The sequence below is a fragment of the Lotus japonicus genome, chromosome 4 (assembly GCF_012489685.1).
Source record: "Lotus japonicus ecotype B-129 chromosome 4, LjGifu_v1.2".
NCBI lineage: Eukaryota > Viridiplantae > Streptophyta > Magnoliopsida > Fabales > Fabaceae > Lotus > Lotus japonicus.
The window spans coordinates 48,236,830-48,258,031 of NC_080044.1; the positions used below are offsets into that span (position 1 = coordinate 48,236,830).

The 21,202-nt window shown below is 38.0% G+C and overlaps 1 protein-coding gene across 1 annotated transcript; it reads left to right on the forward strand.

Moving 5' to 3' along the window:
- The first annotated feature begins 16,497 nt into the window (after positions 1-16,497).
- LOC130714235 (uncharacterized) lies at positions 16,498-18,852 on the forward strand. The gene is made up of 6 exons (XM_057564129.1): positions 16,498-16,950; positions 17,119-17,210; positions 17,475-17,745; positions 17,900-17,989; positions 18,160-18,317; positions 18,443-18,852. Exons 1-5 carry the CDS (start codon positions 16,858-16,860, stop codon positions 18,214-18,216), a joined length of 603 nt encoding a protein of 200 aa, XP_057420112.1. The 5' UTR covers positions 16,498-16,857; the 3' UTR covers positions 18,217-18,317; positions 18,443-18,852.
- The last annotated feature ends 2,350 nt before the right edge of the window (positions 18,853-21,202 follow it).

Sequence of the window (21,202 nt, forward strand, 5' to 3'; positions counted from 1 at the left end):
TGTATTCCGGACTTTTCTCAGAACTCTGAGTTTCGAGGACGAAACTTTCTTTTTGGAGGGGAGTATTGTAAGATCCGGATTTTCGGAACAAGTTAATTTCTGACTCAGGCGTGGAATCAGTGTAAGCGTGACAGGAGTTTGATATTTGAGAAAGATTAATGAAGAAGAAAGTTCAGGAATTGCTCGAGGAATGTGGCGTTGTTTCTTTCGGAGCTAGTGCGAGTCGTCTGCACACCTGCCTTATGGCGAGCATGTCCAGAATAGGCTATTTCGCTCTTAAAGCAACGTTTTAAGTGAGATTTCGAACTCTTGGAAAATTTAAAGTTTCTCTTTATTTTTCCATCGACCAGCGTTTCATTTCGGAACTCTGGACTGTACGCACGATAGGTTTCACTTTTCGGATGTCCGCCGACGCTAATTTCTTTGCTTCGAAACCCTATTTTCGAGCAATGGATGAAGACTTTTTCTATTCGGGACTTCTAACAAAGATTCCGTCCGCGTTGTCAGACTTGTTTCGACATTTCCAATCTTTCTTCTGTTGGAAGTTTTGTCGTCTGAGCATCACAGCAAAAAGTAGTTTTTCGGTGCAGATTAACCGACACCGCTTTTGAGTTTTTCGATATCGTATTTCCCAAATCCTAGATATTTGTTTTGAGTTCTGGAATTCTGACGCTAGAATCTCTCTTAGAATTCCACGGTGATCGTGCTGCAAAAATCGGAATCGCGAAATTTTCATTTTCCCGCGATTTCACCCGCCTATAAATAGGCGAAAAAGCAAAAATATCCTCATTTGCTCCATCCTTGGCCGCGAGTTTGAAGGAGGGTGAGGGAGAAAAGTTTTTCGCGAAAACTTGACCAATCTTCGTGCAGTTCGTCCCTACTTCTAGGTATCGAGGTAACTATCATGAATCCTGCCTCTGATTTCTGTTTCTGCTGAGTTTCTGAAGTCGTTTCTGTGCTCTAAGTTTTGAGCTTTTTCTAAAATTGTCCGATTTCTCTGATTTCTCGCTTGGGTTATGTTCCTTATGTTCCCCTGAGTCTAAAACCTCTGTCAGTAAACTCTGATTGCGATTCAGTTGTCCAGGATCTGAAAAATTGACTCAAAACTCTTTTTGTCTCACATTTCGAAACTTTATTGTCGTAAAGCTATAATCTGACTTCGTGCCTTTAGGATTTGTTGTCACGGATGTCATGAGGATCGTTGCTGTCAAATCTGTTTTCAGAACGGATAACTTTGAAGTTTTGAGCCTTTATTTTGGACCAAAATGCCCCTGCGTAGTCGTATTTCGGCCCGATTGTCCGAAAATTGTTCTGACAGTTTCTTTGCCTTAGTTTTACCCTAAAACCATCTTGTAAACAAATTTGATCGAAGAAAAAGAGCCGAAGCCCTTTTTCCTTTGAGGCCGTGGGTTATTCCTTTAGGGGGGAAGTTTTTCGGTTTCGAAAACTTGTCTTTCGTACCTGTTTGTCGTATTCTGAAGCTTTGATGCTTTGTCTATCGTTTATGTATTGTATTGCGATCGAACTAATCGATTTTGTGTGGATTCTGCTTTGTTTTTCCTCCGAGGTTCAGTTGAAGGAACTTTGGAAGTTTCAAGGCATTCCTGTGAAGGAGATTTGATTTGCGAAGCTGGATCAGCTCGAGGTTAGGGCAACTTGCTATATTTAGCTATGATTGCATGATAGGCGTCGATAAATTCGACTTATGCTTTATCTGATGTTGTTTATGATGATGATTTATTGTTATGATTGTTTTCATAACTTATGATATTGATGATGTGTTGAATGGAGCGTTTTGACGCAACTTCGGAGTGGAGGTTCATTGACCTGGTGATCTTTGACATTTCGGGTTGGATGAACAACCCTAGGCAAGTCCGAATGTGGGGTTTGAGACTTAGCCATTTGTTGGGATTCGTTGGAATTCCTAGACTTTCCCCGGGAAATGTATTTTGGGTGGTTGATTTTTGGAAACTTAGAATGATAGAGCTTTGGAAAAATAAAGACTTGGGAAACTTAGACTTTGAGAAATAAACTCATAACTTGACTAATTCGAATTGAAACAATTTTTATTAACGTTTAAGCATAGGAGAACTGAAGGGGAAAATATTTACGAAAGGCGGGGAAAAGTCGACTTATGTGGTGGGTTTGGAGAGTTTGGAATTGGGGAAAGCCACTAAGGTGAGCTATGGTGATGATTGAAAGTCACCGAGTACTTTAGTACTCTTGGGAGTGTTGTTCGAGTCGTGTTGTATTGACCGGCACAGACTCTGGGTTTTGTTTGTGGGTTTTGTGGTGGGAGTTGTGTTGTATTGACCGACACTAACTCCAAGTCGTGTTGTATTGACCGACACTGACTCTGGTTTTGATAATCATATTGCACACGTGCATATACGCGATGAAGTGCCAAGCAGAGTACTTCGGTATAGCAGGAAGTAACGATCAGCCATGCAGAGTTGAATCGGTCCTGACTATATCTGGCACAACAGGAGGTAACGATCATCCATGTAGAGTTGCATCGTGCCTGTTGATGTTCGGCATAGCAAGCAGAAATGGTCAAACCATGTAGAGTTTGTATCGTCTTGACTATAGCCAAAGGTGATAAGCGACGCCCGAGCAGAAATGGTTAAACACGAGGCCAGTGTTACGACCGTCTCGAGGTGCCCAGCCTATAAGTGGCAATACCGTTGGTTTGTCCCGTCGCCAAGCAGAGTGACGTCGTTGATTTGTTCCGTCGCCAAGCAGAGTGACGTCGTTGATTTGTTCCGTCGCCAAGCAGAGTGACGTTGTTGTTCTGTCCCGTCGCCAAGCAGAGTGACGTTATTCGGATTTGTGTTAGCTTATTCTGCACTGGCACACAGTGCATCTTATTATGACTGAATTGTGTAAGAGTTTTGATAACATGCTATGTATAAACCTTAGGGTAAGCAGTGCATAACTTATATGTATATATACAACATATATATATATACCCCTTTTACCGCATGTTGATTGTATATCTATTGTATTCTGTAAGTTGACCCTAGCGCCTTGGCTTTGTTTGTATGTTTGTGCTTGGGCGGTCGGCCTGCTGCCAGGCGTCCGTCAGCCGGTTCGTGATGATTCGTTGTGTGGGAAAGACCCGGAGCGGAACGACTATTACTGAAGCTTTCGACGAGGACCCGGACTTCATGACTGTTCGAGGGAGGGTCGATGATAGTAGTGTGGGTTATGGGTGGTTAGAGCCTTTTGAGTTAGTTGTTACTGTAATAGCTCTGGTTCGTCATTCATATTTTGGGACAGGGTAGGTTCCCGACGCATGGCTTTTGTGTGGTTCTCTTACTGAGGGATCACAGTGAGTCAGTCGGACCATAGGGGTCTTTGCTTAGGCCATTTTGAGGCCGACTTTCTCCTAGTGTGTTGTAATTATACACTTTCTTACTCACACTTCTGGTTTTGTATATATTTGCCTGCGGGCACACTACTTTGGGGTCACTGCGAGTGCGCGTGACGGGAGAGTGCAGCTGAGGCTGTACATGTTTATATTTGATATATAATGGTTAGTTAGTGGTTGGGTTATGTTGTTATTTTATATTGCGTTGATTAAAAGGAATCAATCGAAAAAAAAAATTACCTGTTTTTCCGCGAAAGTTTATTTTTGGTTACTAAAGTGACATCTGGAAATCGGGGTGTTACAGAATCTTAGTGATAGCTAATTCAGTGTATTGTTAGTCACTTTGCAGGTTGCAAGTGAAGTTGTAACAAACTCTGATTAGTGGATTGCCTTCATTCTAAGAAGGAAAAATCACCTTAACGGGTGGACTGGATTAACTTGAGGGATTTATCAAGTGAACCAGGATAAAATACTTGTGTGCTTTTCTCTTCTCTCAATCTTTATCCGCTACACCTTCTATCTCAGAGAAACCGAAAAGATTTACTTTAAATCTTAGGGGGGAAGTTTTTATATTCAAAACTCTATTCAATCCCCCCTTCTAGACGTTTTTCACACCTTCACTTGGTATCAGAGCGCAAGTTCTGATTACCACACTTAACAGTGTTCAGTAGATCCGAGCCAGTGTGAAAAACTCATGGATTCCACCACTACTACAAGCAAATATCAATACAGTGCAAGACCACCTATCTTTGATGGTCAGAGATTTGATTTCTGGAAAGACAGAATCAAAAGCTTCTTTCTTGGCTTTGATCCTGATCTCTGGGATTTTGTTGTTGATGGCTACACCCCTCCTGTTGATGAATATGGTGTAAAGATCCCAAGGGAGAAGATGAGTGAAGATCAAAAGAAGGAGTTCAGAGATCATCATAGATCAAGAGCTATTCTGCAAAGTGCCATTTCATATGAAGAATATGAGAAAATTACTGATCGTGATTCCGCTAAGTATATCCTTGATTCCCTAAAGATGACACATGAAGGAAACAAAAAGGTGAAAGAGACAAAGGTGTTGTCTCTGATCATGCAGTATGAATCCTTCCAAACGGAACCTGACGAATCCATTGAGGATATGTTTTCCAGATTCCAGTTGATTATTGCTGGAATAAGACCCCTCAACAAAAGCTACACCACTGCTGATCATGTCATGAGGATCCTTAGAGGTCTTCCAGAAAGCGGGATGCCTTTGATAACTTCCTTGGAGCTCACAAGAGATGTTGAGCAGATGAGTTTGGAAGAACTCATAAGCATACTGAAGTGTCATGAACTAAAGCGTGCTGAACATCAGGATCGGAAGAAGAAGTCTATAGCCTTGAAATCCAAATCTGAAAAGGCTAAAGCTCTCCAAGCTGAAGTAGAAGAATCTGAAGAAACCTCTGAAGATTCTGATGAAGATGAGTTAACCCTGATATCCAGAAAGCTCAACTGCATCTGGAAGCACAGGCAGAGCAAATACAAAGGCTCATCAAAGGACAAAAAGCCAAAGAAGCACTTCAAAACAAAGAAAAGTCTGATGGTGACTTTTGATGAATCAGAGTCAGAGGATGTTGACTCTGATGGTGAAGTTGTTGAAGGACTCATGGCTATTGTCAAGAACAAAGATGCAGAGTCTAAGGATGCACCTAATGCTGAATCTGCATCAGAGGAAGAGCCAGACTCTGACGATGAAAATGAGGTATTTGCCTCTTTCTCAACTTCTGAACTTAAAGATGCTTTGTCTGAAATTATGGATAAATATAACTCTCTCTTGACTAAGCATAAAAAGTTGAAAAAGAGTTTCTCTGCTGCCTCTGAAACTTCTGTTGAACATGAGAAAAAGATTTCTGAATTAAATGTGAGTAATCATGCTTTAGTTAACTCTAACTCTGTGCTCAAAAAACAAATTATTAAGTTAGAAGAAGTTATTGCTTGTGATGCCTCTGATAGTAAGAATGAATCTAAATATGAAAAATCCTTTCAAAGATTCCTGGCTAAAAGCGTAGACAGAAGCTCAATGGCTTCAATGATCTATGGCGTAAGCAGAAATGGAATATATAGCATTGGTTATTCTAAACCTTCTGAAGTTGCTCCATCATCTCTATGTCAAAATATCATGCTCAAATTTCTTTATATTATCCTGCTGAAAGACCGAAAGTTGTCAGAACTTCTAGGCTAACTAACAAGAAAGGACCCAGAAAGTGGGTACCTAGGGATAAGATTATATATGTTGCAGATATCCTCAATAGGTCCATCGAAACTCCAACCATGGAACCTGGACAGTGGATGCAGGCAATACATGATGGGAGAAAGGCATATGTCCCAAGATCTAAAACTTGAACCTGAAGGTGAAGTTGATCTTGGAGGCATCAGTAGAGTAAGATTTGGTCAGGGAATCATTGGTTTTTGATAAGAACCCCTCTGTTGATATTCTGAACGCTATTCATGTTAGAATTAATGATAAGCTTGACTCTGAAAAGTCAAAGCTAGCTGAAAAAGCTTGCAGAGATGAGCATGACTGTTTCAGAAAGAAACAAAGACTCAGAACTTGACAAACCAGAAGCAACAACATCAGAAGATGCTACTACAACTTCTGACTTGCGTGGTCAGAAGAAGAGTAGGTTCATAGCTTCTCATTCTGAAGTATCTGAAGATGGAATTTTGTCCAGAATGGAGATGTCACCAGAACCTCTGGACTTTGACACTTCTGCTCTCATCAGAAGATATACTAATCAAAAGCCAAGTATCCCTTGGTATTCCTTCTGAGGGGGAGTATTTCGTTTTATGCTCTTACTAATTTTTTCCACCTTCATTCTTTTGCTTATGACAAAAAGGGGGAGAACTAATAGTATCTTGACAACTCCCTTATGTGATCAATTTCTATGCTCTGACGATACATTCTGATTGATGTCATCTCTTTCAATGCTATGATAGATCTTATGACTCAATTAACTCTGATCACATACTTCAATATAGCTCAGAATCTAGATACTTCTAATGTGGTTGATATTAAGTATTAGATTCAGGGGGAGCTTAGCTCAGAATCAAGCTCGAGTCTTGGATTCAGAAGAAGCTAGATAAACTATACACATCAGGATAAGCTTTAACTCTGATACCTTATACTCTGAGTGTATTCAGTTTATTTGTTTAGAGTTGTTCATCAAAATACATGGTTTTGTCATCATCAAAAAGGGGGAGATTGTAAGATCAAGATTTGGTCATGTGGTACAACTCTATGTTTTGATGATAACAAGTATTTATTTGTGGATGAACAATTATGGTACTCTATCGTTTCTCTTGAGTGTTTTGACAAACAGATTCTGATTCTAATACCAGAAGATATATTCATCAGAAGATCTGAGGATCAGAAGTTCTGAAGATCAGAAGATCTGAGGATCAGAAGTTCTGAAGATCAGAAGATCAGAAGATCTGAGGATCAGAAGATCTGAAGACCAGAAGCTCTGAAGGTCCAGAAGCTCTGAAGGTCCAGAGGCTCTGAAGGTCCAGAAGCTCTGAAGGTCCAGAAGCAGAAGTTACGAAGGTCAGAGGATCCAAGCTTCCCTCTGACTCTAATTACCAAGCTTCACAAACTCCAACATGAAGCGTCGTCAGATCAGAAGTCAATGGTTAAAGGCAAATGTCACTATCAAGAAGTACAAGAGCAGTGTAATATTCTGATAAGCCTACCTACCAAGGTTCAGCCCCAGCAGGTTCTGGAAGTTCCAGAAATGCCCTCCAACGGTCATATTTTCTCAACAGAAATATCCTTTGCACCTTGGACTATTTAAGGCTGAAGAAGAGAAGAAAGACTGAAGAGAGAGAAACTAAGAGCTGCAATACAAGAAAAGATTCAAGCCTCCACTTTCTTCATATGTTCTTATTTAGTTTACACTTAGCTTATTCAGAAGCAAACCTTTGTAAACACCAACCTCAAACAGTTAATTGTTTTTCCTTAAGGGACCAAGTAGGTCAGTATCCTTAAGAAGACTAGGATCTGTGTATCTTATTGGTGATTCCTTAAGGGACCAGTTAGGTCAGTATCCTTGAGAAGACTAAGAGAGTGAATCTTAGTGATAGCTAATTCAGTGTATTGTTAGTCACTTTGCAGGTTGCAAGTGCAGTTGTAACAAACTCTAATTAGTGGATTGCCTTCATTCTAAGAAGGAAGAAATCACCTTAATGGGTGGACTGGATTAGCTTGAAGGATTTATCAAGTGAACCAGGATAAAATACTTGTGTGCTTTTCTCTTCTCTCAATCTTTATCCGCTACACCTTCTATCTCAGAGAAACCGAAAAGATTTACTTTAAATCTTAAGGGGAAAGTTTTTATATTCAAAACTCTATTCAACCCCCCCTTCTAGACGTTTTTCACACCTTCAGCAAGGTCAGAGGATCCAAGCTTCCGTCTGACTCTGATCAGAAGCTTCACCAACATCCATCTGAAGCACTCTAGATCATAAGTCAGCTGGTGAAAGGACAGGTCGCTGTCATAGTACACATCGTACAGTCATAGCCTGCCCGCCACCTACCACGTTCAGCCTAGCAGTCTGATATTACAAGATTGCCACTCCAACGGGCAAAACCCTAGCAACGGCTACACCAAATGCCTTGGAGTATATAAGGGCTGAAGATAGAAGAAAGAAGCTAAGAAACTTTGCTGATTTTCTTGAATCCGTTCTAACCGATCTCTTAGCAATATTTCTTCATAGTTCTTGAACATCTGAGTTTACCATTAGCTTTTCAGAAGCATTTCTTGTAAACCCAAAACCTTTTACAAACACTTTGTAAAGTTCCTTAAGAGACCAAGTTTGGTCGGATCATGAGAGGACTGAATCAAGTTTGGTTCAGTGTTTAGCTAGTCTTGAGAGGATCAGTAGATCAGCTTCTTGAGAGTATACTAGTGAGAAAATCAGTGTACTGTTAGTCACTTTGCAGGTTGCAAGTGCAGTTGTAACATTCATTGATTTTAGTGAATTGCCTTCATCAGAAGAAGGAAGAAATCACCTTCACGGGTGGACTGGATTAACTTGAGCTTTTATCTCAAGTGAACCAGGATAAAATACTTGTGTGCTCTACTTCATATTCTTTAGCACCTAGTTCTTATCTTTAAGTTTGTCAAAACTTTAAAAGGGAAAACTTTTGTTTAAAAACTCTATTCAAACCCCCCCCCCCCCCCTTCTAGTGTTTTTCGCACCTTCAGAGGGGTGTTTACATTTCTGGGTTTTGGGTTTGGGTTGCTGGATTTTGGGTTGCAAGATTGGGATGTTAAGTTTTGGGTTTGAAGATGATGATTGAGTTTTGGGTTGCAAGATTGGGATGTAATTAATTATGTTAGGTGGAAAAAAATAATAATAAAACAATTAAATGACATGTCAACCCTTACAAAGGCCATGTAAGCACTCCAACCAGTAAAGGGATGGGACCTAACCGGTTTTCTAAGTTAAAAGATGGAAACCATTAAAAAAGTTGTTTAGGGACGTATCCCGCCGATTCCTGATTATAGTTTAGGGACCCCGAGCATAAATAACCCAATTAGGCAACTATAAATAAAAGTCTTGGAGTGTAGAATTTTTTGTCCAATATATAAGATAATGGAAACGCATAACTTGAATTGAATCCATAGTTTTGACTTCCCGAGTTAACTGACTTAACTCTTAATTTCCATAAACACTGCGTACAAATATCTTCCTAATACACACTCGTCGTGATCACAAAAGACGAAGTAGTGTACTGGCAAAGACGCGCTTGTTGATTATCAGCAATTTGCTTGAAGCTTTGGGCATGAGACTTGGACTAAAGTAAACCATGATTAGCCAAGTAGCTATTGTAAGAGACTGAAATATCAATCTACGATGTCAAATTGCCAATGGATTATATGATCTTGTCGACAAAACCACAAGTTTATAGGATATATCATCGATCCTGGATTTGTATCTAATGAATAGAGGAACATCATTTTCATCCAAATCTCTACAGACGCGTGATTCAAAGGTCATGCATGGACAAAATCAGTATAGTAAAAGTTGACCTAAGATGTGGCTCATTAGATATTGAATTTTTTTCTTTTTTTTGCTAAGTTTTTTTTTTGGTGTTTAATTTTTAAATTAAATTTAAATAATGCATTTTTGTAAAATAACATATGTTCGGAAACATGGAAAATTATAAACTTGTGACATTTTATCAACTAATTTAGTTTACCTGATTTGGTTCGAATCATACGCGATTGATTCTCTAAAGTAGTGTCTCACTTTCGAATCTTGTATATATATGTGAAAAATAAAAATTGGCACATTAATAGGATTATGCTAGCAATACTTAATGGAAAGAGTATTTACAATTTAGGGATTTAAGTACAAATATTTTAAACTATAGGAATCTAATTAAAAAGTTTTCCATTATAAGGATTAATTAAAAATTGAATGAAATTATAGGAACCTATGGTTTAATTTAACCTTTTATCAACTACTTATTTTATTTACTAACGGTTGGTTGGGTCAAGTAATACAAACTTGATTTTCTAAAGAAGAGCATCAGGTTCGCATCTTGTGCATGTAAAAAATTACGATTGAAACTGAGAGCTAACTCCACGAAAATGTGATGGGTTGAACATGATTAACTCATGAATATGATGATATCTTTTCTAAGATTACAATGATAATTTAGTCATTAAAATCAGCTAGCAAAATCAAATTCGACTAATAATTTATTTCAGGGTGAAAATGGGGATCTAGGAGGCCAGTGTCAAATATAATTTCCGCAGTACTTGTGCTAAAAAAACTAAAAAAGTTAATATGAATGATAAATATTGAATATCATATTGAAATTGACTTTTGGGGCTGATTATGTTACGTATGTGATTGTTAGAGTTAGTTAGACAGCTAGCAGTTAAGCTGTTAGAGTTGGTTAGGAAGTTATGAAAGTTGTTAGAGAAGTTAGTTGAAGCAGTTGAAGTATAAAGAGCTGCTAGTTGATGAATTGTAACCATGTTGTTGATGATTGAACTTCTCTCTTATCTCTGAATCTTCTTTCTCTCTCTATCTCTCTCTCAAGTTTCTTCCCTAACATTGGTATCTAGAGCCTTCGATTCTCGGAATCGCCATGGCTGAAGCAACACGATACTAGAGTTCGATTCGTGAAGCTGTGGAACGAATCATGGCTTCCATGGATCCCTGCATCGCATGTCACATGCGTAAGTATGAACTCTGATTCGAGACGCAATTCAATGGATTCTAAGAAGCCATGCGTGGAATCGGGCTTCAGGTTACGGATTTGGCTTCGTCGCGGCGAAGCAGAACAACAAGCGACGGTGATTACCGAATGCCAACTCATCTTATGAGGTTGGATTTTCCGAAATTCAGCAAGAAAGACGTTGATTCTTGGATCGCGAAGTGTGAGCGATTCTTCGCGTTGGATGGAACTCTGGAAGCGAAGCGTGTCGCCATCGCCAGCATCGCTTTGGATGAAAGCTTGTTCAGATGGTTTCAAGGATTGGAGCAAGGCACTGTGGGCAGAGTGACTTGGCCTGAGTTCGCGGCGGCGTTGAGAACACGATTCGGCGTCGAGTTCGAATCATGGATGGAGGAACTCAAGCGATTGACGCAGCAAGGAAACTTGGAGGAATATCATGAAGCGTTTGATAATCTGGCAGGTAGAATAGAGCTATATGAACAGTTGAAGCTTCAATGCTATTTAGGAGGCCTCAATTCTGAGTTGTGTACTGGGGTGAATATGTTTGATCCTCGTACGGTTCTGGAAGCAATGAGGATTGCGAAGCTGCAAGAAAGGAGTTTGGAGTTACTGCACAAGAAGTTGAATTCAGTAACCAAGTCCTATAGAAATTGGTCTGAGAAGAAGGGAGTGACTCCTGCAATGGTGGAAAAGAGAGGAATTGATCGGAAATTGGTCGGAGAAAACAGTTAGAAAGGTATTCTGGGAAAACCAAATTACACATTTCAGAAGAAGCTAACTCCCAAAGAAATGGATGAGCATCGATCTCAGAATTTGTGTTTCTTTTGCCATGAAAGGTATACTCCAGGGCATGATTGTCCTCAGAGGAAAAAATCTCAGGTTTTTTTCATGGCAGTGGATGACCTTGATCAACAGGAACTTCCTGTAGAGGTGGAGCACGAAACTGGAACTGAGGATAGTGCTCCTAAGGTTTCTCTTAATGCTTTGCATGGTGATTCTATTTCTCTCAATGCCTTAGAGGGTGATTCCCAATATCCTATGATGCGGTTAACTGGTTGGTTAGGCAAAAAGAGGATTTTTGTATTAATAGATACATGAAGCACTCATAATTTCATTAATAAAAAATTATGTCATGAGGGTTTAAGCAAGCTTCAATGCTTACAACCAGTGAAAATAACAGTAGCAGATGGGGGAATTATACAAGGTTCTGGTTGGTGTGGGGGAATTACTTGGAAGATGCAAGGATACACTTTTACTGATGATGCAATAGCTATTCCTCTAAGTAGTTGTGATCTCATTTTGGCTATGCAATGGCTTAGACAATGGGGAACTATTTCTTGGGACTTTACCAATTTAATAATGGAGTTTGCTATGGGGAAGGAAATGGTCAAGTTGCAGGCTATGGAAGAAAAGGAGAACAAACTAGTTTCTGCTGCTAAATTGCACCACATGGTAGGGAAGGATAAATTCAGTTATTTGCTGCAGATCCTTCCTTGTTCCAGAGAGGTAGCTTGTTGCACTCTCAAGATTAAGGAGTCATTAGATTCTGGGTTAACTGTGCAAGGGAGAGATGTGGAGCTGCAGGCTCATGAGGAAGCCATTTTGTAAGATTATGGTGATGTGTTTGAGGAACCTGCTGAGTTACCACCTTTTAGGGGCATCCATGATCATAAGATCATGTTAAAAGAAGGGTCAATTCCCATTTCTCTCAGGCCTTATAGATACCCTCCTGCACAGAAGGATGTCATAGATAAAATGGTGAAAGAATTGCTTGAGTCAGGGGTAATTTAACCTAGCTCTTCTCCTTTTTCTTCTCCAATTGTTTTAGTCAAGAAGAAGGATGGTAGTTGGAGAATGTGTGTGGACTATAGGAAGCTCAATGATATGACTGTGAAAGCAAAGTTCCCCATTCCATTGGTGGAGGACTTATTGGATGAATTATGTGGAGCTAAAGTTTTTTCTAAATTGGACTTAAGGGCTGGTTATCATCAGCTGAGAATGAGACCTGAGGATGTAGAGAAAACATCATTCCAAACACACTCAGGGCAGTATGAGTATGTTGTCATGCCATTTGGTCTTACAAATGCTCCCTTAACTTTCCAAGGAGCCATGAATGCTATTTTTTCTCCATATTTGAGGAAGAGTGTGCTTATATGTTATGATGATATCTTGGTGTATAGTACTACCATTGAGGACCATGTTCAGCACTTGAGGGAAGTATTTGAAGTTCTTAGGAAGCACTCATTTTATGTCAAAAAGAGTAAGTGTACTTTTTTCACTCCTGTGATTGAGTATTTAGGCCACTTTATTTCAGTATCAGGGGTTTCTACAGATCCTACCAGGATCAAAGCCATTCAAGAGTGGCCAGAACCAACTACAATTAAGCAACTTAGAGGATTTTTGGGACTTACAGGCTATTACAGAAGGTTTATTAAGGACTATAGTATTATGGCTTCCCCACTAACAAACCTCTTGAAGAAAGATGGGTTCCATTGGTCAGTTGCAGCTTCAGATGCTTTTATACAGCTGAAAACTGCTTTGGTGACAATTCCTGTCCTTACTATTTTAGATATGCAGAAACCTTTTACAGTGGAAACTGATTCTTCCAGTATTGGCATTGGGGCTGTTTTACTCCAGGATCACCACCATGTGGCCTTTATCAGCAAGGTCCTATCTCCTAGAAACAGGTTGTTGTCAGTATATGACAGGGAACTCTTGGCTTTGGTCCATGCAGTCACAAAATGGCATCAGTATTTGGCTATCCAGCAATTTACTATTCTTACTGATCAACAGAGCTTGAAATTCTTATTGGAGCAGAGATTGTCTACTCCAGCTCAATATAGGTGGGTCACTAAGTTGATGGGTTTGTCCTATGCAATTCAGTATAAAAAAGAGTAAGGGAAATGTGATAGCTGATGCTCTTTCTAGAGCTTCACATGGGGAGTTATTGCAGCACTCAGTCTCTTCCATCTCTTCAGAACTGTGGGCCTTACTCACTCAAGCTTATGTAGCTGATGATGCTCTTCAGCACCTTATTTCTTAGGTTTTGGAGCAACCCCAACTGCATGCACACTACTCTTTGGTGGATGGTTTGCTGTTTAGGAAACATAGATTAGTGGTTCCTAATGATTCCCAAGTTAGGACATTAATCTTGGAATGGCTTCATTCCTCTCATCAAGGAGGACATTCGGGAATATGGGCTACTGTGGTCAGGATTAAGTCTTTATTTTACTGGAAAGGGCTTAGTAAGGATGTAGCTACATTCATCCAAGTTAGGACATTAATCTTGGAATGGCTTCATTCCTCTCATCAAGGAGGACATTCGGGAATATGGGCTACTGTGGTCAGGATTAAGTCTTTATTTTACTGGAAAGGGCTTAGTAAGGATGTAGCTACATTCATCCAATCTTGTGAGACTTGTCTTAGGTGTAAGTATGAGATAATTGCTAATCCTGGCTTGTTGCAACCTCTCCCTATACCAGCTGGAGTTTGGCAGAGCATAGCTATGGATTTTATTGATAAACTCCCAAAATCTCATGGCAAGGATGCTATCTAGGTTGTCATTGATCGGCTAGGCAAGTATGCTCACTTCATACCCCTCTCTCATCCTTATATCGCTTCTAATTTAGCTGAGATTTTCATCAAAGAGGTTTATCGGCTACATGGTGCTCCCTCCAATATTGTTAGTGATAGGGATCCTCTTTTTACTAGCAAATTTTGGACTGCTTTTTTACAACATCTGGTAATTTCACAGAGTCTAACCACTGCTTATCATCCTCAATCTGATGGTCAGAGTGAGGTTCTAAATAGGTGTTTGGAACACTATCTTAGAGCTATGACCTGGCAGAGGCCTAAGGAGTGGGCTACTTGGTTGCCCCTAGCTGAGTGGTGGTATAACACCACTTATCATTCAGCTATTCAGGCCACACCTTATGAAGTGGTGTATGGTCAGCAACCAGCAATTCATCTCCCTTACTGTCCTCAGAGTACTATGGTGGAGGCAGTGGATCGAAGCTTTACAGCTAGGGAAAACATGATCCAAAGGCTTCAAGCTAATCTCATGAGGGCTTAAGCTAGGATGAAGGTTCAAGTTGATAAGCACAGAACCGATAAGGAATTTTCTGTGGGACATTGGGTCTTGTTGAAATTGCAACCTTACTGGCAGAATTCCACTCAGCATATAGCCTTTGAAAAATTATCACCTCGTTTCTTTGGCCCTTATCAAGTGCTTCATCTTGTTGGCAAAGTGGCCCACATTTCATGTTTCATTACTGAAACCTTGCCCTTCTTCCGCTATGCAACATGTGCCTTTACCTCTGGATTGGGGCAACATGGATCAGCCACGTGCTCCTCTTAAGATACTGAAGAGAAAAATGGTCCAACGCAGGCATAAAGTAGTCATTGAAGTGTTAGTTCAGTGGCTAGGAGAGCTTGCAGAAGATGCTACTTGGGAGATTCTCTACAACCTCAAACAACAGTATCCTACATTTGATACTACTGCTGATGTACCTGTGGATTTACAGGTTCTTCCTTGAGGACAAGGAAGTTGTTAAGGGGAGGGATATATTACGAATGTGATTGTTAGAGTTAGTTAGACAGCTGGCAGTTAAGTTGTTAGAGTTAGTTAGGAAGTTAGGAAAGTTGTTAGAGAAGTTAGTTGAAGCAGTTGAAGTATAAAGAGCTGGTAGTTGATGGATTGTAACCATGTTGTTGATGAATGAACTTCACTCTTCTCTCTGAATCTTCTTTCTCTCTCTCTCTATCTCTCTCTCTCTAGTTTCTTCCCTAACAGATTATGCAATCGTATTCGTTCTCTTCCACATGCTTCTATGGCCAGAAAAGCAAAGCAGCTTATGAAGAAAATTAAGTGGAATGGAGTTTAAAATCATGTTCTTTTAATTTGACATTTTAAAAGAAACAACACAAGCCCTAAACATGAGTTTTACATTAACATTCAATCATATTGTACCTTAGATATATAGGACCAACGGTTAAATTTGTTCTTAATTTTAATTAAAATAAAAAAATTAATTACTAATGTGGAAGAAATTAAATAAATAAAATTTACACTTACATTCCATCAACCTTTTTTCTTCCGTTAGAAATGTTTCTGAAAATGTGAATACTCTTATAAACTTGTCAAATGAATAAGAACCACTCCTGATTTTAAGTCTCACACTAGGCCATGATCTTTAAAATAATATTGATCATGGCCCAATTAATTGACCTGTAATAACTAGCTTTTTTTTTTTACTGAACCAGTTTTCAAAAAGATTGGGCTATGGACCCAAAAAATTGGACCGGGCAGTTCCATCTTCAAATTTATAACTGCCCAAATCTAATAGATTCATGAAAGACTTATGGTCGAAACTTTATCTATATCAAAAGCTCGACCATTAGGAATCACATTCATGAAAAACTTTTGAGTTATGTTTGACATGTCATTTCAGCTAGCTTATAGCTTATTTGATCGGCTTAAAGCTTATTTAACTAGTTTAAAAGCTCTTTAAAAGTGTTTGGTAAATGAGCTTATTTTAGTAGCTTAAATTTTTTTTAATCAGCTACCTCAGGTAGCTTAAAGCTTAAAGCTTATTGAATTTATTTTCTTTTTTAATATTATCATTTTAATAAAATTCTGTGATTTCCCTATCTATATTTATAAAAACACTAAACTCTAATTATTTTTATTTTGAAATAATTACTATTCAATTGTTAATATAAAACTTTAACAAATATTTTGTTAATTTAGACAAATCTATCTTCTATAAACTCTATAAAGGGAGAGTTTGTGCAGCATGAAAGGCAACTTTAGAATTCAACACTTCAATGCACTACCATCTAATTTTTAGCATGGACATTTTAGTAAAAGTTCACAACATTTTCTAAAGAATGAATCACAGTTGTACCTTCCTCAATCACATTTCATCTCAGCCCTTCCTCCTCCTTTCTTTCTTACGTTTCTTTTTTCTTTTTTTTCCACTCCCACAGTCTTTTCGTTTTCCCTTTGTTTCATTTTCAATTGATCGGTTTCTCAATAGATAAATAGGGGGTCGCACACACTCCAGAGGGAAACGAATCGAAGTCGATGGAGGAGATATGATCGAGGCTGGCAGGAACGACGGCAAGACAATTCAACGGAAATGGAATTAAACGCAGACAGACCAATCGATTGAGGTGGCAGCGGAGGCAAGGTGCGGTGGGCTTCACGAAGCAACTGGATGAGTTTGCTCGGGAGATCGGCGAGGTGGTCAGTGTAGAAGGGAGTGACATGGGAGAGGAACAGGGCTCTATCAGCGAGGTCTTTGGCGACGGTGGGGTACTTTTGCAATGTGCTATTTTTGGTTTCCCTTTCACGCTTCAGGTATAAATACCCACTCTGTGTTTGGTACTTTTTCATCAATTGCTCTACAGTCTACCCCCAAAGAATTTCTATAAACCAATACATAGCTTTGGATGTTTTCCCTAATTTGTTGCTAATGTCCCAAATACATAATTGGTTTCTTGATTTTCCTTTGCTGTTTTTGTTGAGGCACGAGGCAAACTGTCTCTGGAATTTCAGATTCAAGAATGGCTATATAATATGGGTAATTTGTTGTTTTGGGTTTCCCTTTCACGCTTCAGGTATAAATACCCTCTCTGTGTTTGGTACTTTTTCATCAATGTTCTAACTGCACCAGTTTTGTTTTGCTGATCTGCACCTTTCTTTATGCTAAATTCATGGCTAAATTAGCTTAAACTAAGCAACTTCAATGGCATCTTACACTACATGTAATTAGTACAGGATTTATTAGCAAATTGCAAATGAAGTATACATAATTTTCTCAAGCAAATTGCAAATGCTTTGCTTGATGCTGTTTAGAATATGAAAGTTGGGGATGGTTTTAGTGACGGTGTTGTTCAGGGCCCTCTGATCAATGAAGCTGCTGTCAAAAAGGTTGATGAGTCCTTAATTCATGATGCTACATCGAAGGGGGCAAAAATAATTATTGGCGGTAAACGACATAGTCTTGGACTCACTTTTTATGAACCAACATCGTTAGTGATGTCCACAATGATATGTGCATATCTAGAGAGGAAGCATTTGGACCTGTTGCGCCCCTTTTCAGGTTCAAAACTGAAGAGGATCCTATCAGAATTGCCAACGACACTAACGCAGGTTTGGGTTCATATGTATTTGCATCACAGTATGTATATGTTGGGTATTTACCATGAATGGATTGGGTTTATTTGTATACTAAACTGAAACTTCATTGGAGTTTTTGGTTTTTCGGTGGGTACAAGTATTCAGACTTAATGATTTTTTTTTTAAGGAAACAAACCCGTTGGATTATGCATTGAAGAAATTAACATGGGAAAACCATCTGCAGCAAGATGATATAGCCAAGGCATATCATGAATGTGTAAGAACCATGACATTTTTGTTTCCTTTATTTTTTTCATAACTCATAACCATTTTTTGGTTTTACTTGGAAAAGTATATTTCTTTGCTATTGAAATAAGTCAAATAACATTAAAGTATGCTGGATTGATTTGCTAACTTCATCTTCTTTTCCAAATGCATTATTAATAGATTATGCTTGGACCGGTGATACAGAACCTTGAAAACTTAGTCAGCTATAGAACTTAGTAGATTATGCAGTAAGAAGAGGCAGAATTTGGAAACTATAAAGCCTTTGAAGCTGATCTGTGTGCTCTCTCCATCCTAGGGAATAACCTTTCAAAAAGGAGGTATTAGATTCATCAATTTTTTTTATTTTGATTCCCATTTTCTATTGTTGTGGTGGATGTATGTACTTTAGTATGAGATTTTGCTTGGTGAGGCTTTTAAGTTCTTTTTCTATAATTTTGTGCAGAAGCCTCTCAATAAAAGTGAAGCAGTTGATGCTTCTAATTTGCATTGAAGAAATTAACATGGGAAAAAGTACTAGAGTGGAAGCTTTTTTTCAGGCATGTTTATATAACTGCAAGCGTTCTCATTCTTCAGTTGTAGCACTTGCTGCACTCAGGTCCACAGAAAGATCAAGAACCTGGAAAAAAGAACAAATAAGATATTATGATCAAGAAAAACAAATTCAGACTTCCACTGCTCCATCACATTTTTTTTCCCCTTTGATATAATCTTCTATTGATGCAACATTATATTTTAGGCAAGATGCTTTTGTGCTTCCAAATTATTGTATAGTTTGTTATACACGTATATGTATATAATTACAATTATAACTGTTGATTTTCTGATTAATGATTATAACTGTAGATTTCCTCACTTTTCCCTCTAAAGTAGAGAAGTCAAATATCTTTCACATGGTAAATCATCCATATAAGATTCTCTGAAGAAAAAATTGAAATGCTTGCTTACTATAATAGTTCTTTTTTTTTTGATAGGCAAATGTTAGTTGTTAGAAATGTTAGTAAATTAATCCCTCATCCGGGTTCGAACCCGGGACCCTTCACCCTTTACCCCACCCAACCTATATAATAGTTCTTTCTGACTTCTCAATGTTCTCAAAACTGTGTAGTTATTACTGTACTTTCAATGAAATATCTTAAAAATCACCGAGGAATGAAATTAACTATTTTAAATCTAATTTTCTTGGTTCCTATATTAATATCCAGATTTCATATCTCATAAGCGCAGACAATTTTAATTTATGGCTTTAATATGGTATGATTGATATACCTTAATTAATCACAATCCATAAAACAGAAAAAGGATGGACGAAAGATTAGGTGAAATTATGAGTAGAACAAACATAAGGGGCAAATCCAAATGTATAAATTCTAAAAAATGGCATAATTTATTTGGGCTATAGTACATAGGTTTAGTTTCTTGGTTCCAATGTGTATGAACTCAATTATGTAGCATAATAATAATTTTGCTCTGATACCATTTCCAATCTTTTAGGGTACCATTTCCAATCTTTTAGGGGTTTAATAATTGTAAGTTTTCCTCTTATAATGATTGCATAAGGAACTCATTTGCCAACAGAGTCTACTAAATCTTCCTTTTTTTTCATTATGCTTTCTTGGCATCTCCTAACTTATAAATAGGCTTCTGCATTTACAGATGCTCGCATAAGACGTGGTGGCTCCAAAACAACTCATATTAAGATTAACTTCTTTAATATATATTGTTGGATGGTTACTTTTTGTGCCTTATATCTTGTGCTAAACGTATATATACTTTCACTTTTTATTTAACTTTTTAACCTATTGGTATGATCTTCTTTGTTTTACACGTTTGATGTTTCCGGTTCCTCTTTGACCACAAAAGAAATATTACAAAAAATTGTAACTGATATAAATTATTGTGCAAATGATTTCATTAAATTAGAACATAGAGAAGTTAACAAAGTCATGGAATTCCAATGGGATTTTAGTGAAGCTTACAATTGAACAATAAATGTGCATAAATTACTAAATTAATTTTTTAAAGATATATTATTAGGAGAGTTACAAAGTGATGGAATCCCAAGTGAATTTTAGTGAAGGTTGCAATTGAATATTAAACACCATTAAGCCTATTAAAAATGAAACTGATGTCAATCAACCACCCAGTACACACCTAAGAAAAAACTAAAAGGAAAATAAGAATGATCCAGCTTCCTAGGCAAAATAGGTTGTAAAAAAATTCTAATTTCAATAAACCACTTAACTCATTTTCAAGTCCAATACATTATGTGATAAATTAGTATTTATTAGTCTATTTAAAATTTAAATTATTCTTGCCTTTTGGTTCCTTTCTTTGAAGTTAGAATCCACACTCTTGATCTCTATATATAGATACAATAGTATGTGCATAAACATCAAAGCAAGAGCTAATATTTTGTCATGACTAAATAGCCAAATCAGATGTGGGCATGTAACCAAGCTCCCCCTGTGCTATGCTAATATTGGCATGAGTAAACCTCACATCTCCATTTCTAGGCATTGGCATCACCTTCCTCTTGGCCTTCACCTTCAGAAGCTTCTCCAATATGCTCACAAGCTCACTCACCGACATCGGTGAAGTGTAACCCATATTGAAAATCCTATACTGCGTAGGCCCCTTCTTCTTGCCGCCGGTACCGGTACTCTTCTTCGCCGTGTCCAGAGCCCCCAAAAATAATTGTCATATATTATTAAATATTTTTTTTTAATAATTTTACCTAAATTAAGTAAAATCTAGAACCCTAACTCTTCACTCTTCACTTTTCACTTTCTCACACTTCACAATCGTTCTTTTCTTATGCTATTTGATACTACAATAAATTTACCAAATTTTTCTGATTGTTTTGAATTTTTAGTATTTCATATTTATTTTTATTTTTATATAGCGATCCAATCAAGGACAATCATTAAAATAGGTGGGGTTATATTTGTCAAAACAAGTGTTTTCACATGGCCAATTATATGTAGCATTCTCTAGAGTCACGCACTGTAAAGGATTAAAAATTCTCATCAAGAAGTCGTTTGCAATGTCACATAAAGAAGATGTTTTTACAGGAAATGTGCAACGATACACTCTCAGTTTATTCTCAATCTAATTATTCCAATTGCAAAAAAAAAAAAAAAACATTTTCAGTGGCTACTTTTAGCACATACATGTAACTTCAACTCTCTCTAATAAATTATTC